The 17,113-nt window shown below is 38.6% G+C and overlaps 2 protein-coding genes across 4 annotated transcripts; one reads left to right on the top strand and one right to left on the bottom strand.

Annotated features, from left to right (window-relative positions):
- Window positions 1–1,265: 1,265 nt before the first annotated feature.
- On the bottom strand, window positions 1,266–6,576 carry LOC113825623 (apidaecins type 73-like). 2 transcript variants are annotated; one of them, XM_070117887.1, is made up of 3 exons: window positions 6,511–6,576; window positions 5,978–6,426; window positions 1,266–1,561 (listed from the first exon to the last, which is right to left on the bottom strand). In XM_070117887.1, the coding sequence occupies exons 1-3, from the start codon at window positions 6,520–6,522 to the stop codon at window positions 1,360–1,362; spliced, it is 663 nt and encodes a 220-aa protein (XP_069973988.1). In that variant the 5' UTR covers window positions 6,523–6,576; the 3' UTR covers window positions 1,266–1,359. The 2 variants fall into 2 exon arrangements, with proteins under 2 accessions (XP_069973988.1, XP_069973989.1); XM_070117888.1 differs by lacking the exons at window positions 5,978–6,426; window positions 6,511–6,576 and adding an exon at window positions 1,996–2,054 and having other exon boundaries at window positions 1,266–1,911.
- A 4,499-nt stretch (window positions 6,577–11,075) lies between these two features.
- Window positions 11,076–15,212, top strand: LOC113825620 (apidaecins type 73). Of its 2 annotated transcripts, XM_027378467.2 has the most exons (3): window positions 11,076–11,134; window positions 11,219–11,667; window positions 14,917–15,212. In XM_027378467.2, exons 1-3 carry the CDS (start codon window positions 11,123–11,125, stop codon window positions 15,116–15,118), a joined length of 663 nt encoding a protein of 220 aa, XP_027234268.2. In that variant the 5' UTR covers window positions 11,076–11,122; the 3' UTR covers window positions 15,119–15,212. The 2 variants fall into 2 exon arrangements, with proteins under 2 accessions (XP_027234268.2, XP_069973980.1); XM_070117879.1 differs by lacking the exons at window positions 11,076–11,134; window positions 11,219–11,667 and adding an exon at window positions 14,424–14,482 and having other exon boundaries at window positions 14,567–15,212.
- The last annotated feature ends 1,901 nt before the right edge of the window (window positions 15,213–17,113 follow it).

Genomic DNA, 17,113 nt, shown 5'->3' with positions numbered 1-17,113 from the left:
TAAGTAGGTAGGCAGGGAGGCAGGTAAAAAAACATATAAACAGATAGATGTGTACATATATAGATAGATAGATGGAAAGAATGAGAGATGGACAGGTGAATTAATAGTTAGATAGCTAGTTGAAATAGTTTCATTTTTCTCACCTTAATTTCGAGCATGAATTATAATTGTCATATGAAGAAAGATCCTTTAATGGATATTCTCCACCAACAATAATGACATTTTTCATACCAATGTTTACCGAAAACCAACCTTCGTTAGCCTCGGTCTTCGCTTGCTCAGCTGTACCTCATGAATATGCACGAATAGAGAAGCATGAAATTACAATTCGCATTTATTTTCAGAATATTGACAATTAAAAAAACCCTCCAAAACACCATCTCCACTACCAAAAGAAATTCAAAATATGTGAAACTACCATATATTGATAATTGAAACTGACATCAGAAAACAATAATAAGAAAAGGTTTATAAAGGAATCACCCTCAGATTAAATTCATCTTTGTTTTTACCAACACACGTTTTTTTTTTTTTTTTTTTTTTAACTCATAAAACAACCAGTGAACTACAGGTCTGACCCGTGTTCGAATGCAGTGTGCTTCTCCACCTGTCCTAACTGCCTTGCTACGGAGGTGGAATCACAAAGGGAAATAAGAACGCGATGGAAAGGGTTTCCGGACTGGCCTCCCGCTGAGCAGGCCATCTTTCTCGAAAATGAGAGAGGAAAGCAAATGAAAATTGCCTAGAATCGTTGACATATTTTATAACTTAATATATAACATTACCAATATTTCAGGTCATGTTTGGTTTTAGGTTTGAACTATAAATGACATTTGTCAAATATGCTTTCCATTTTCAACTATATATATAAATATTTACATATATATATATCTATATCTATCTATCTATCTATCTATATGAATATATATGTGTATATATTTTCCTGGTAAGAGCATTTTGATTATGGGAGACAAGTACAGATTTCTAAAGGGGATTTTAAGGGTGATGCCCTGCCTCTGTTTTAGCAAGAGGGAAGCATATGAAAATTGCGTAGAATCGCAATCATATACTATATGACCTATTTTGCTTTTACGTTATCAGCGTACCACGTGAACAATGTTTAAGGTCCTGTTCGTATTTAGGGTTTAACGATAAATGAGTTTTTTTTTTTTTACGTCTGTGTTCAAAAAGTCAGATATGCATTCCATTGTACACTACATATGCTGATCTGCTGACAGCAATGTTAGCAAGGAGAGGAAATGGAGTTTCCGATTGGAAAAGTTTATTGTATCTTTTTCGAAGGAATTCCTTAGATGACACACCACGGCTCCTGTTGCACGTTGTCCATTATGTCTCGGCTCAGTAATAGAGGGAACGATGAACAGAAGGACGATGAAATGAAGTATGTGCGTAAGAGACAGGAGAGTACAGGTGGGATGGCTCTGCCTCAGGCTCAGCAGACCTCTTGTAGATGTGTCGGCCGTAAGCTGGAAGTGGAGCGTATGGAAGGTAAGGGAGATAGCCCCGAGAAGCCTCAGCCTCGGCTTCTGGCTCAGCAGACCTCTTGTGGAACCGGTGACCATGGTATCCTCCGTAGGCTACGGGGAAGGGAGAATAGCTTCCGTGGGAGTAAAGTCGAGAAGCTTCAGCGTCAGCAGCCCTTTTGTGGAGTGTGTGAACGCTGTGTCCATACACGCCATACGCAGGAGTGCGGATGACGGCCCTGACGCCATAAAGAGTGGAAGGCTCAGCGTCTGCGGATCTCTTATGGTAGTGAGTCGGGAAGGATGGTCCATAGGAGTATCGAGGATAGAGTGGAGCTCTGTAGCCGGAGTGAGGAATCACGCTGGGCTCCGCCTCTCGCTTCTCGACTTCGGAAGCGCAAACGGCAGCCGCCAGGAGCACAAACGCCTGAAAGTAAGTTCAGACAAGTTGTAGATCTGCTGTAGTCAATAACATAAATATAATCAAGTGAAAACCCTCCACTGTACTCACCAAGTACTTCATCTTGGGTTAAGCAGGCTTGTTGTGGCCACAACAGAGGAGTGTGTGTGAGCAAGATCTTGTGGAATGGTTTATATATGTCGCTTCTGACCTTGCAGTGAGTGGAAAGTGCAAGTCAGATGTTGCATTTTGCTTGCGTTCTCATGTCCATTACCTTTGTTTAAATAATAATTGGCTCATCTAAAGATTATAGGTATGGTTAATGGTGGTGCTATACACAGCGATATATATACTATTGATTGGTATTATAAGTCTCTCTCTGGGTTTCACATATATACATATATACATATATTTACATATACATACATATATTTACATACACACACTTATGTGTATATATATACACGCACACGTATGCATATATACATAATTATATGTACATATATACGTATGTTTCCAAAGTATGAATGCCTATGCAAATATATGTATATGAATACAAGTATATATATATATATATATATATATATATATATATATATATAAATGTGTGCATATTTATATACATATATATCTGTATCTATATCCATCTATCTATCTATCTATCTATCTATATATATATATATGTGTGTGTGTGTGTGTGTGTGTGTGTGTGTGTGTGTGTGAATATGATTATATCTATGTATGTGCATTTCTTCTAGTGCATTTTACCTCAAATATTAAGGTTTGATCGAAGAATTACAATTATTTTTATTCATTTGTTAACTTTTTTTGTGTGTATCGAAGATTAGTTGAGTAAGAAGACCCAAGTGTTATTCCTTCCTCCTGATATCTTTCCTCTCCTTGCAGTGTATAAGGGTCACGTTACAGTGAAAAATGATAGGACTTTCGATCGTGTGGCGTTGTAATATATTGTGTTGAGATGTGGGTTTTAATTCATTCGTTCAAATACACTGCAGAGAAGGTTCTATGAACATGATCTTTCGCCTCTTCATTACTGTCATCTTTATAACTTATCTTTATTACTGCTATGTGTGATAATGAAGATAATACAGTTGATGGAATGGTAATGGCAATGATTACCATTCATTAGCTATTTTCTTGTTTCGTTTCTATTATCCTCGTCTTTAATATAATGCCATCAATGTCGATAAGTTTAATTTTAGTAATGTTGTCATACTACCAATCCTATAATTACTTTACCACTGTTGATTACTGTTGCTGAATTTCATTATCTGCTATTTCATAAACTTCTATTTGCACATTGACGCCTAAATAGTAAAGACATTCTGAAAATATGCTATATGGTTATTCCTTTTCCTTCTATTTTATAAGGAAAAAGTGAACAACAAATATTTTTCACAAGGATTTACAAGAATGAAATTTACGTAAATTGAAGGATATTGAGATAAAAAGCAAGATTTTTCTTGACTTTTTACACGCCACAAAATCGAAGGACATTGAAGCAACCATACAAGCTTCCTCACTGCTTGTTTCAGAATACTTTAGGTCTGCAGTAAAGGGGAATAAATTCATGACAAAAAGATATATTGGTAGATAAGAGATAAGAGAAGATAGAAAAAAATGATAAATAGGTTGGTTGCAAGAGAACGAGGGGGACAAGGAGAAGGAGAGAGAGAGGGAGAGGAAGAGGGAGGCTTAGGGAGAGATAGAGGAATAGAGAGAGATAGAAGAGGGAGAGAGATGGAGTGGGAGAGAGAGAGGAAGCATGTGAGGGGCAGAGAGAGAGAGAGAGAGAGAGAGATAGGGAGGTGGGGGGGGGGGAGAGGGAGGCAAGGAGAGAGAGAGAGAGAGAGAGAGAGAGAGAGAGAAAGAGAGAGAAAGAGAGAGAAAGAGAGAGAGAAAGAGAGAGAGAGAGAGAGAGAGAGAGAGGAAGAAGAGGGAGAGGAAGAGAGAGAGAAAGGGAGTGGAAGAAGATGAAGAAAGAGAATTAATAGGAAAATGAGAAGGAAGGAGGGAGCAAGAAAGGGAGAGAAATTTGAGAACATACCAATATGATGAAAAACATAGATGGGGGCTGGGAGACAAAAACAGAGAAATTTCACACGAATGCAGGCGGAGAGAGAAAGAAGAATGAAAAAGGCACATAAATAGAAAGGGGGAGAGGGGAGGGTAGAAGGAGAGGGCGAGCACACATAAGCAGTTGCAGGCACACACACATACACATAAAAGAAAGAAAAGAAAAAACATAAAAGCACACATAAACACACAAGCACACATACACACACAAGAGAAATTTTGCGTTCATGTGGATATGAGTCTAAATATAACTGAGAAAGCAGCGAATTCCCCCCAAGGAAATATTTATTGTTTTTGTTCACCCAGCCAAGCAGTTCGGGTTAATTTTTACAGCCTTGTTGTAAGGCCACGATAATATGCATTGTATCATGTATGTCTTGATAGATAGAAAGACTGGTAGATGGGTAAGTAGGTAGGTAGGCAGGGAGGCGGGTAAAAAGAGACATATAAACAGATAGATGTGTACATATATAGATAGATAGATGGAAAGAATGAGAGATGGACAGATGAATTAATAGATAGATAGCTAGTTGAAATGTTTTCATTTTTCTCACCTTAATTTCGAGCATCAAAAATAACTGTCATATAAAGAAAGATCCTTTAATGGAAATTCTCCACCAACAATAATGACATTTTTCATACCAATGTTTATCGAAAACCATCTTTCGTTAGCCTCGGTCTTCGCTTGCTCAGCTGTACCTCATGAATATGCACGAATAGAGAAGCATGAAATTACAATTCGCATTTATTTTCAGAATATTGACAATTAAAAAAAAACTCCAAAACACCATCTCCACTACCAAAAGAAATTCAAAATATGTGAAACTACCATATATTGATAATTCAAACTGATATCAGAAAACAATAATAAAAAAAGGTTTATAAAGGAATCACCCTCAGATTAAATTCATCTTTGTTTATACCAACACACGTTTTTTTTTTTTTTTTTTTTAACTCATAAAACAACCAGTGAACTACAGGTCTGACCCGTGTTCGGATGTAGTGTGCTTCTCCACCTGTCCTAACTGCCTTGCTACGGAGGTGGAATCACAAAGGGAAATAAGAACGCGATGGAAAGGGTTTCCGGACTGGCCTCCCGCTGAGCAGGCCTTCTTTCTAGAAAATGAGAGAGGAAAGCAAATGAAAATTGCCTAGAATCGTTGACATATTTTATAACTTAATATATAGCATTACCAATATTTCAGGTCATGTTTGGTTTTAGGTTTGAACTATAAATGACATTTGTCAAATATGCTTTCCATTTTCAACTATATATATAAATATTTACATATGTATATATCTATATCTATTTATCTATCTATCTCTCTCTCTCTCTCTCTCTCTCTCTCTCTCTCTATATATATATATATATATATATACATACATACATACATACATATATATATATATATATATATATATATATATATATATATATATATATATATATATATGAATATATATGTGTATATATTTTCCTGGTAAGAGCGTTTTGATTATGGGAGACAAGTACAGATTTCTAAGCGGGATTTTAGGCATGATGGCCTGCCTCTGTTTTAGCAGGAGGGAAGAATATGAAAATTGCGAAGAATCGCAATCATATACTATATGACTTATTTTGCTTCTACGTTATCAGCGCACCACGTGAACAATGTTTAAGGTCCTGTTCGTATTTAGGGTTTAACGATAAATGACGCTTTTGTTTACGTCTGTGTTCAAAAACAGTAAAATATGCATTTCATTGTACACTACATATGCTGATCTGCTGACAGCAATGTTAGCAAGGAGAGGAAATGGAGTTTCCGATTGGAAAAGTTTATTGTATCTTTTTCGAAGGAATTCCTTAGATGACACACCATGGCTCCTGTTGCACGTTGTTCATTATGTCTCGGCTCAGTAATAGAGGGAACGATGAACAGAAGGACGATGAAAAGAAGTATGTGCGTAAGAGACAGGAGAGTACAGGTGGGATGGCTCTGCCTCAGGCTCAGCAGACCTCTTGTAGATGTGTCGGCCGTAAGCTGGAAGTGGATCGTATGGAAGGTAAGGGAGATAAGCCTGAGAAGCCTCAGCCTCGGCTTCTGGCTCAGCAGACCTCTTGTGGAACCGGTGACCCTGGTATCCTCCGTAGGCTACGGGGAAGGGAGAATAGCTTCCGTGGGAGTAAAGTCGAGAAGCTTCAGCGTCAGCAGCCCTTTTGTGGAGTGTGTGAACGCTGTGTCCATACACGCCATACGCAGGAGTGCGGATGACGGCCCTGACGCCATAAAGAGTGGAAGGCTCAGCGTCTGCGGATCTCTTATGGTAGTGAGTCGGGAAGGATGGTCCATAGGAGTATCGAGGATAGAGTGGAGTTCTGTAGCCGGAGTGAGGAATCACGCTGGGCTCCGCCTCTCGCTTCTCGACTTCGGAAGCGCAAACGGCAGCCGCCAGGAGCACAAACGCCTGAAAGTAAGTTCAGACAAGTTGTAGATCTGCTGTAGTCAATAACAGAAATATAATCAAGTGAAAACCCTCCACTGTACTCACCAAGTACTTCATCTTGGGTTAAGCAGGCTTGTTGTGGCCACAACAGAGGAGTGTGTGTGAGCAAGATCTTGTGGAATGGTTTATATAGGTCGCTTCTGACCTTGCAGTGAGTGGAAAGTGCAAGTCAGATGTTGCATTTTGCTTGCGTTCTTATGTTTATTTCTTTTGTCGAGATAAAAAAGGCTTATCTAAGGAAGAGACTGGGGACCTGATTATAGATATGGTAAAAGGTGTTGGTAAGCAAATAAAATCAGAATCAAAGGAAATTGATATAAAAAAGGAACATTCTTTCTCTTGAGCTTTTACACGCCACAAAATCGAAGGGCAAGTAAAAATATTGGCAGATAATAGAGGAGAAGATAGAGATAAAGATCGATGGGTTGGTTGAAATAGATCAAGGGAAGCAGGGGAAAAAAAAGAGGGAGAGGTAGAGGAAGAGGGAGATAGAGAAGGAGAGAGGGAAAGAAGAGGGACGCTTGGAGAGGGACAGTGATGAAAAATGATGGAAGAAAGGGGGGGAGATAATAGAAGGGGGAGAGAAAGGAGAAGAGAGATGGAGAGGGGGGGTGAGACAAAGAGGGAAGCATAGAGAGGGAGACAGATAGGGGGGTGGGGGAGGGTAAGAAGAAGAAAAAAAACATCGAGAGAAGACGGGTAGAGAGGGGAGAGAGAACACACACACACAGAAAATAAAATAAAATCACACACAGTGACATACACAAACGCAATTACACAAAATCACAATCATACATGCCTATACGCACAAGCACACATACACACAAGAATTTCGTGTGCATGTGGATAAGTCTAACAATAACTGAGAAAGCCTCAAATTCCCCCCAATGAAATATTTATTGATTTTGTTCGCATGGCCAAGCAGTGCTGGTTAACTGTTACACGTTGTAAGGCCACGATAATATGCATAGTATCATGTGTGTCTTGATATATAAACTGAGAGACGGGTAAGTAAATGAGCCGGCAGGCAGGCAAAAAAAAAAAAAAAAAAAAAAAAGGACATATAAACAGATATATGTATGTGTATATATAGAGAGGAAGGAAGAGAAATGGGCAGGTGAATTAATAGATTGATAGCTAGTTGGAGTAGGTTAATAGATAAATAGACATAAATTATTTAAATGTGTATACATACATACATATATAATATATATATATATATAAAAACAAAGATGAATTTAATTTGAGGGTGATTCCTTTATAAACCTTTTTTTTTATTGTTTTCTGATGTCAGTTTCAATTATCAATGTATGGTAGTTTCACATATTTAGAATTTCTTTTGGCAGTAGAGATGGTGTTTTGGATTCTTTTTTTATCATTGTTGTCAATATTCTGAAAATAAATGCGAATTGTAATTTCATGCTTCTCTATTCGTGCATATTCATGAGGTACAGCTGAGCAAGAGAAGACCTAGGCTAGCGAAAGTTGGTTTTCGATAAACATTGGTATGAAAAATGTCATTATTGTTGGTGGAGAATATCCATTAAAGGATCTTTCTTCAAATGACAGTTATTTTTGATGCTCGATATTAAGGTGAGAAAAATGAAAATATTTCAACTAGCTATCTAACTATTAATTCATCTGTCCATCTCTCATTCTTTCCATCTATCTATATATGTACACATCTATCTGTTTATATGTCTCTTTTTACCTGCCTCCCTACCTACCTACTTACCTATCTACCAGTCTTTCTATCTATCAAGACATACATGATACAATGCATATTATCGAAGCCTTACAACAAGGCTGTAAAAACTAACCCGCACTGCTTGGCTGGGTGAACAAAAGCAATAAATATTTCCTTGGGGGACTTTGCTGCTTTCTCAATTATTATTAGACTCATATCCACATGAACGCAAAATTTCTCTCGTGTGTGTATGTGTGCTTGTGTGTTTATGTGTGTGTGCCTGTAACTGCTTATGTGTGCTCTCCTACCCTCCCCTCTCCCCCTTTCTATTTATGTGCCTTTTTCATTCTTTCTCTCTCCGCCTGTATTTGTGTGAAATTTCTGTTTTTGTCTCCCAGCCTCCTTCAATGCTTTCATAATATTGGTATATACTCACATTTCTCTCCCTTTCTCGCTCCCTCCTCCCTTCTCATTTTCCTTTTAATTCTCTTTCTTCATCTTCTCCTTCCCCTCCCTTTCTCTCTCTCTCTCCCTCTCCCTCTTCTTCCTCTCTTCCTCTCTCTCTCGCTCTCTCTCTCTCTCTCTCTCCTTGCCTCCCTCTCCCCCCCCCTCTCTCTCTCTGCCCCTCCCTATATATATATATGATGCGTCTCAGTCTTAGCGTTCAGGTCTCGAATTGCAAGCAGGAAGAGGTAGATTAACACAACCATGTAGAATCTTATGTTCCTTATTTAACAAACATTTCGAAGGTGTCTAGATAAGCCATGCGGTTCCGATTTTTCCTTTTTGAATATTAGTAACTAATGAAATATAAGTACAAAAATGTTAACAATAAAGCAGATAGATGTAGAATGCAACAAAGATACATAAAATAAAAACAAAATGCATAAACGTAATCAAAATAAACTATGGACGCGTGATTCCGACGAAAGACCGAGAAAACTAACCAAAGTGGGTGTTCGTGGCGAGAGAAAGTCTGTTTGGTGAACAAAATGTTGCGTTGTTCAGTTCTGGCTTTACCTTTACTATATGGAGGGATTCTAAGATGTCTTTGCGAGGGCAGTGGGAGGACAAAGCACTCAAATCTGTTACAGAAACGATGTGAGTGTTACTGTTCTCGAGAAAGATGGCCTGCTCAGCGGGAGGCCAGTCCGGAAACCCTTTCCATCGCGTTCTTATTTCCCTTTGTGATTCCACCTCCGTAGCAAGGCAGTTAGGACAGGTGGAGAAGCACACTGCATTCGAACACGGGTCAGACCTGTAGTTCACTGGTTGTTTTATGAGCTTTGGGAAAATGTCAGTGATGCTAAAAACAAAGATAAATTTAATCTGAGGTCGATTGCCTTATAAAGATATTTCTAATTGTTTTCTGATGTCAGAGTTTGCCTTATCAATATATGGTAGTTTCACTTATTTAGGATCTCTTTTGGCAGTGGAGATGGTGTTTTGGAGTTGTTTTTTCCGTGTATTGTAAATATTTTGAAAATAAATACGAATTGCACTTACAAGTTTTTCTATTTGTGTATATTCATGAGGTATAGCTGAGGAATCGAAGACCTAGGACAGCGAAGGTTGGTTTTCGGTAAACATTAGTATGAAAAATGTCATTATTATTGGTGGAGAGTATCCATTAAAGGGTATTTTTTCATATCAGTTACTTTTGATGCTCGGGATTAAAGTGAGAAAATGATTTATGTGAAGAATGTTTCACTGTGATTATAAACACAAAAGATCACCAATTTACCTCACTATCCATTCAGCTATGTATAAATGTATGTATCCATCTCTCTCTCTCTCTCTCTCTCTCTCTCTCTCTCTCTCTCTCTCTCTCTCTCTCTCTCTCTCTATATATATATATATATATATATATATATATATATATATATGTATGTATGTATGTATACACATTTAAATAATTTATGTCTATTTATCTATTAACCTACTCCAACTAGCTATCCATCTATTAATTCATCTGCCCATTTCTCTTCCTTCCTCTCTATATATACACATACATATATCTGTTTATATGTCTATTTCTTTTTGCCTGCCTGCCGGCTCATTTACTTACCCGTCTCTCAGTTTATATATCAAGACATTCATGATACTATGCATATTATCGTGGCCTTACAACGTGTAACAGTTAACCAGCACTGCTTGGCTGTGCGAACAAAATCAATAAATATTTCATTGGGGGGAATTTGAGGCTTTCTCAGTTATTGTTAGACTTATCCACATGCACACGAAATTCTTGTGTGTATGTGTGCTTGTGCGTATAGGCATGTATGATTGTGATTTTGTGTAATTGCGTTTGTGTATGTCACTGTGTGATTTTATTTTATTTTCTGTGCGCGCGTGTGTTCCCCCCCCCCCTCCCCCTTATCTGTCTCCCTCTCCATGCTTCCCTCCTTGTCTCATCCCTCCTCTCCATCTCTCTTCTTTCTCTCCCTCTTCTATTATTTCCCCCCTTTCTTCTATCTCTTCTCATCACTTTCCCTCTCCACGCGTCCCTCTTCCTCTCTCCCTCTCTCCTTCTGTCTTCCTCTTCCTCTACCTCTCCCTCTCTTTTTTCATCTCGCTGCTCCCCTTGATCACTTTCATCCAACCCATCTACCTTTATCTATATCTTCTCCTCTATTATCTACCAATATTTTTACTTGCCCTTCGATTTTGTGGCGTGTAAAAGCTCAAGAGAAAGAATGTTCCTTTTTTTATATCAATTTCCATTGATTCTGATTTTATTTGCTTACCAACACCTTTTACCATATCTATAATCAGGTCCCCAGTTTCTTTCTTAGATAAGCCTTTTTTTCTCGACAAAAGAAATAAACATAAGAACGCAAGCAAAATGTAACTTCTGACTTGCACTTTCCACTCACTGCAAGGTCAGAAGCGACCTATATAAACCATTCCACAAGATCTTACTCACACACACTCCTCTGTTGTGGCCACAACAAGCCTGCTTAACCCAAGATGAAGTACTTGGTGAGTACAGTGGAGGGTTTTCACTTGATTATATTTCTGTTATTGACTACAGCAGATCTACAACTTGTCTGAACTTACTTTCAGGCGTTTGTGCTCCTGGCGGCTGCCGTTTGCGCTTCCGAAGTCGAGAAGCGAGAGGCGGAGCCCAGCGTGATTCCTCACTCCGGCTACAGAACTCCACTCTATCCTCGATACTCCTATGGACCATCCTTCCCGACTCACTACCATAAGAGATCCGCAGACGCTGAGCCTTCCACTCTTTATGGCGTCAGGGCCGTCATCCGCACTCCTGTGTATGGCGTTTATGGACACAGCGTTCACACACTCCACAAAAGGGCTGCTGACGCTGAAGCTTCTCGACTTTACTCCCACGGAAGCTATTCTCCCTTCCCCGTAGCCTACGGAGGATACCATGGTCACCGGTTCCACAAGAGGTCTGCTGAGCCAGAAGCCGAGGCTGAGGCTTCTCGGGGCTATCTCCCTTACCTTCCATACGTTCCACTTCCAGCTTACGGCCGACACATCTACAAGAGGTCTGCTGAGCCTGAGGCAGAGCCATCCCACCTGTACTCTCCTGTCTCTTACGCACATACTTCTCGTCCTTCTGTTTATCGTTCCCTCTATTACTGAGCCGAGACATAATGGACAACGTGCAACAGGAGCCATGGTGTGTCATCTAAGGAATTCCTTCGAAAAAGATACAATAAACTTTTCCAATCGGAAACTCCATTTCCTCTCCTTGCTAACATTGCTGTCAGCAGATCAACATATGAAGTTTACAATGGAATGTATTGGACTGTTTTTGAACACAGACGTAAACAAAAGCGTCATTTATCGTTAAACCCTAAATACAAACAGGACCTTAAACATTGTTCACGTGGTACGCTGATAACATAGAAGAAAAATAAGTCATAGTATATGATTGCGATCTTTCGCAATTTTCATATGCTTCCCTCCTGCTAAGTCAGAGGCAGGCCATCATGCCTAAAATCCCGTTTAGAAATCTGTACTTGTCTCCCATAATCAAAACGCTCTTACCAGAAAAATATATACACATATATATTCATATGTATATATATATATATATATATGTATATATATACATACGTAAATATTTATATATATTTGAAAATGGAAAGCATATTTGACAAATGTCATATATAGTTCAAACCTAAAACCAAACATGACCTGAAATATTGGTAACGTTATATATTAAGTTAAATGATATATCATAGCGATTCTAGGCAGTTTTCATATGCTTTCCTTCTGCTAAAACATGGGCCTAAAACGCCGTCTTAAAAACCTGTATTTGTCTCCTAGAATCTAAAATTGTGTTATAAATGACTGTTTAGTTTAACAAGGTGGTAGGGTTGTTCAGTTATGGCTTTACCTTTAGTATAAAAAGGAAATCCAAGACGACGTCTTGGCGGGAGCCGTGATAGGACAAAATAATAAAATCAGTTATAGAAAGGATGTGTGTTACTGTTCTCGAGAAAGATGGTCTTGCTCAGCGGGAGGCCAGTCTGGAAACCCTTTCCATTGCGTTCTTATTTCCCTTTGTGATTCCACCTACGTAGCAAGGCAGTTAGGACAGGTGGAGAAGCACACTGCATTCGAACACGGGTCAGACCTGTAGTTCACTGGTTGTTTTATGAGCTTTGTGAAAATGTTGGTGTTGCTGAAAACAAAGATAAATTTAATCTGAGGTCGATTGCCCTACAAAGATATTTTTAATTGTTTTCTGATGTCAGAGTTTGCCTTATCAATATATGGTAGTTTCACTTATTTAGGATCTCTTTTGGCAATGGAGATGGTGTTTTGGAGTTGTTTTTTTCCATTTATTGTAAATATTTTGAAAATAAATACGAATTGCACTTTCAGGTTTTTCTATTTGTGTATATTCATGAGGTGTAGCTGAGGAATCGAAGACCTAGGACAGCGAAGGTTGGTTTTCGGTAAACATTAGTATGAAAAATGTCATTATTATTGGTGGAGAGTATCCTTCAAAGGGTATTTTTTCAATTTTTATATCAGTTATATTCAATGCTCGGGATTAAAGTGAGAAAATGATTCATGTGAAGAATGTTTCTATGTGATTATAAACACAAAAGATCTATTTAACCATGCAACCACCAATTTACCTAACTATCCATTCAGCTCCATATGTATATGTATATAAATGTATGTATCCATCTCTCTCTCTCTCTCTCTCTCTCTCTCTCTCTCTCTATATATATATATATATATATATATATGTATGTATACACATTTAAATACTTTATGTCTATTTATCTATTAACCTACTCCAACTAGCTATCCATCTATTAATTCATCTGCCCATTTCTCTTCCTTCCTCTCTCTATATACATACATATATCTGTTTATGTCTATTTTTCTTTTTGCCTGCCTGTCGGCTCATTTACTTACCCGTCTCCCAGTTTATATATCAAGACATACATGATACTATGCATATTATCGTGGCCTTACAACGTGTAACAGTTAACCAGCACTGCTTGGCTGTGCGAACAAAATCAATAAATATTTCATTGGGGGGAATTTGAGGCTTTCTCAGTTATTGTTAGACTTATCCACATGCACACGAAATTCTTGTGTGTATGTGTGCTTGTGCGTATAGGCATGTATGATTGTGATTTTGTGTAATTGCGTTTGTGTATGTCACTGTGTGTGTGATTTTATTTTATTTTCTGTGTGCGCGCGTGTGTTCTCCCTCCCCTCCCCCTTATCTGTCTCCCTCTCCATGCTTCCCTCTTTGTCTCATCCCTCCTCTCCCTCTCTCTTCTCCTTTCTCTCCCTCTTCTATTATTTCCCCCCTTTCTTCTATCTCTTCTCATCACTTTCCCTCTCCACGCGTCCCTCTTCCTCTCTCCCTCTCTCCTTGTCTTCCTCTTCCTCTACCTCTCCCTCTCTGTTTTCATCTCCCTGCTTCCCTTGATCTTTTTCAACCAACCCATCGATCTTTATCTCTATCTTCTCCTCTATTATCTGCCAATATTTTTACTTGCCCTTCGATTTTGTGGCGTGTAAAAGCTCAAGAGAAAGAATGTTCCTTTTTTATATCAATTTCCATTGATTCTGATTTTATTTGCTTACCAACACCTTTTACCATATCTATAATCAGGTCCCCAGTCTCTTCCTTAGATAAGCCTTTTTTTATCTCGACAAAAGAAATAAACATAAGAACGCAAGCAAAATGCAACATCTGACTTGCACTTTCCACTCACTGCAAGGTCAGAAGTGACCTATATAAACCATTCCACAAGATCTTACTCACACACACTCCTCTGTTGTGGCCACAACAAGCCTGCTTAACCCAAGATGAAGTACTTGGTGAGTACAGTGGAGGGTTTTCACTTGATCATATTTCTGTTATTGACTACAGCAGATCGACAACTTGTCTGAACTTACTTTCAGGCGTTTGTGCTCCTGGCGGCTGCCGTTTGCGCTTCCGAAGTCGAGAAGCGAGAGGCGGAGCCCAGCGTGATTCCTCACTCCGGCTACAGAACTCCACTCTATCCTCGATACTCCTATGGACCATCCTTCCCGACTCACTACCATAAGAGATCCGCAGACGCTGAGCCTTCCACTCTTTATGGCGTCAGGGCCGTCATCCGCACTCCTGTGTATGGCGTTTATGGACACAGCGTTCACACACTCCACAAAAGGGCTGCTGACGCTGAAGCTTCTCGACTTTACTCTCACGGAAGCTATTCTCCCCTCCCCGTAGCCTACGGAGGATACCATGGTCACCGGTTCCACAAGAGGTCTGCTGAGCCAGAAGCCGAGGCTGAGGCTTCTCAGGCTTATCTCTCTTATCTACCATACGATCCACTTCCAGCTTACGGCCGACACATCTACAAGAGGTCTGCTGAGCCTGAGGCAGAGCCATCCCACCTGTACTCTCCTGTCTCCTACGCACATACTTCTCTTCATCGTCCTTCTCTTTATCGTTCCCTCTATTACTGAGCCGAGACATAATGGACAACGTGCAACAGGAGCCGTGGTGTGTCATCTAAGGAATTCCTTCGAAAAAGATACAATAAACTTTTCCAATCGGAAACTCCATTTCCTCTCCTTGCTAACACTGTTGTCAGCAGATCAACATTAAGTTTACAATGGAATGTATTGGACTGTTTTTGAACACAGACGTAAACAAAAGCGTCATTTATCGTTAAATCCTAAATACGAACAGGACCTTAAACATCATTCACATGGTACATGATTTTGTTCGCACGGCCAAGCAGTGCTGGTTAACTGTTACACGTTGTAAGGCCAAGATAATATGCATAGTATCATGTATGTCTTGATATATAAACTGAGAGACGGGTAAGTAAATGAGCCGGCAGGCAGACGAAAAGAAATAGACATATAAACAGATATATGTATGTGTATATATAGAGAGGAAGGAAGAGAAATGGGCAGATGAATTAATAGATGGATAGCTAGTTGGAGTAGGTTGATAGATAAATAGACAAAGTATTTAAATGTGTATACATACATACATACATACATATATATATACATTTATATATATATATATATATATATATATATATATATATAGAGAGAGAGAGAGAGAGAGAGAGAGAGAGATGGATACATACATTTATACATAGCTGAATGGATAGTTAGGTAAATTGGTGGTTGCATGGTTAAATAGATCTTTAGTGTTTATAATCACAATGAAACATTCTTCACATAAACTATTTTTCTCACTTTAATCCCGAGCATCAAAAGTAACTAATATGAAAAAGACCCTCTAATGGATACTCTCCACCAATAATAATGACATTTTTCATACTAATGTTTACCGAAAACCAACCTTCGCTGTCCTAGGTCTTCGATTCCTCAGCTACACCTCATGAATATACACAAATAGAAAAACTTGTAAGTGCAATTCGTATTTATTTTCAAAATATTTACAATAAATGGGAAAAAACAACTCCAAAACACCATCTCCACTGCCAAAAGAGATCCTAAATAAGTGAAACTACCATATATTGATAAGGCAAACTCTGACATCAGAAAACAATGAAAAACATCTTTATAAGGCAGTCGACCTCAGAATAAATTTATCTTTGTTTTTAGCAACTCTGATTTTTTCCCAAAGCTCATAAAACAACCAGTGAACTACAGGTCTGACCCGTGTTCGAATGCAGTGTGCTTCTCCACCTGTCCTAACTGCCTTGCTACGGAGGTGGAATCACAAAGGGAAATAAGAACGCGATGGAAAGGGTTTCCGGACTGGCCTCCCGCTGAGCAAGACCATCTTTCTCGAGAACAGTAACATTCTCATCGTTTCTGTAACGGATTTGAGTGCTTTGTCCTCCCACTGCCCTCGCCACGACATCTTAGAAACCCTCCATATAGTAAAGGTAAAGCCAGAACTGAACAACGCAACACCTTGTTCACCAAACAGACTTTCTCTCACCACGAACACCCACTTTGGTTAGTTTTCTCGGTCTTTCGTGGGAATCACGCGTCCATAGTTTATTTTGATTACGTTTATGCATTTTGTTTTTATTTTATGCATGTACCTTTGTTGTATTCTACATCTATCTGCTTTATTGTTAACATTTTTGTACTTATATTTCATCAGTTACTTACTAATATTCAAAAAGGAAAAATCGGAACCGCATGGCTTATCTAGACACCTTCGAAATGTTTGTTAAATAAGGAACATAAGATTCTACATGGTTGTGCTAATCTACCTCTTCCTGCTTGCAATTCGAGACCTGAACGCTAAGACTGAGACGCATCATATATATATATATATATATATATATATATATATATATATATATATATATATATATATATATATATATATACATATATACATACATATATATATATATATATATATATATATATATATATATATATATATATATATCGTGTATGTGTATGTGCGTGTGTGTGTTCATGTATGTGTGTGTGCATGTGTGTGTTCGTGTATGT

This window comes from Penaeus vannamei, chromosome 41, assembly GCF_042767895.1.
Source record: "Penaeus vannamei isolate JL-2024 chromosome 41, ASM4276789v1, whole genome shotgun sequence".
NCBI lineage: Eukaryota > Metazoa > Arthropoda > Malacostraca > Decapoda > Penaeidae > Penaeus > Penaeus vannamei.
Note: the sequence above shows the minus strand (reverse complement) of the source record. Positions and strands in the feature narration are given on the sequence as shown.

What these genes read in the sequence shown, in the direction of transcription:
- LOC113825623 (XM_070117887.1), bottom strand. An exon ending in GGCCGACACATCTACAAGAG is followed by an intron (nt 1,562 to 5,977) that starts GTCTGCTGAGCC and finishes GTTCCACAAGAG; the next exon opens with GTCTGCTGAGCCAGAAGCCG.
- LOC113825620 (XM_027378467.2), top strand. An exon ending in GGCCGACACATCTACAAGAG is followed by an intron (nt 11,668 to 14,916) that starts GTCTGCTGAGCC and finishes GTTCCACAAGAG; the next exon opens with GTCTGCTGAGCCAGAAGCCG.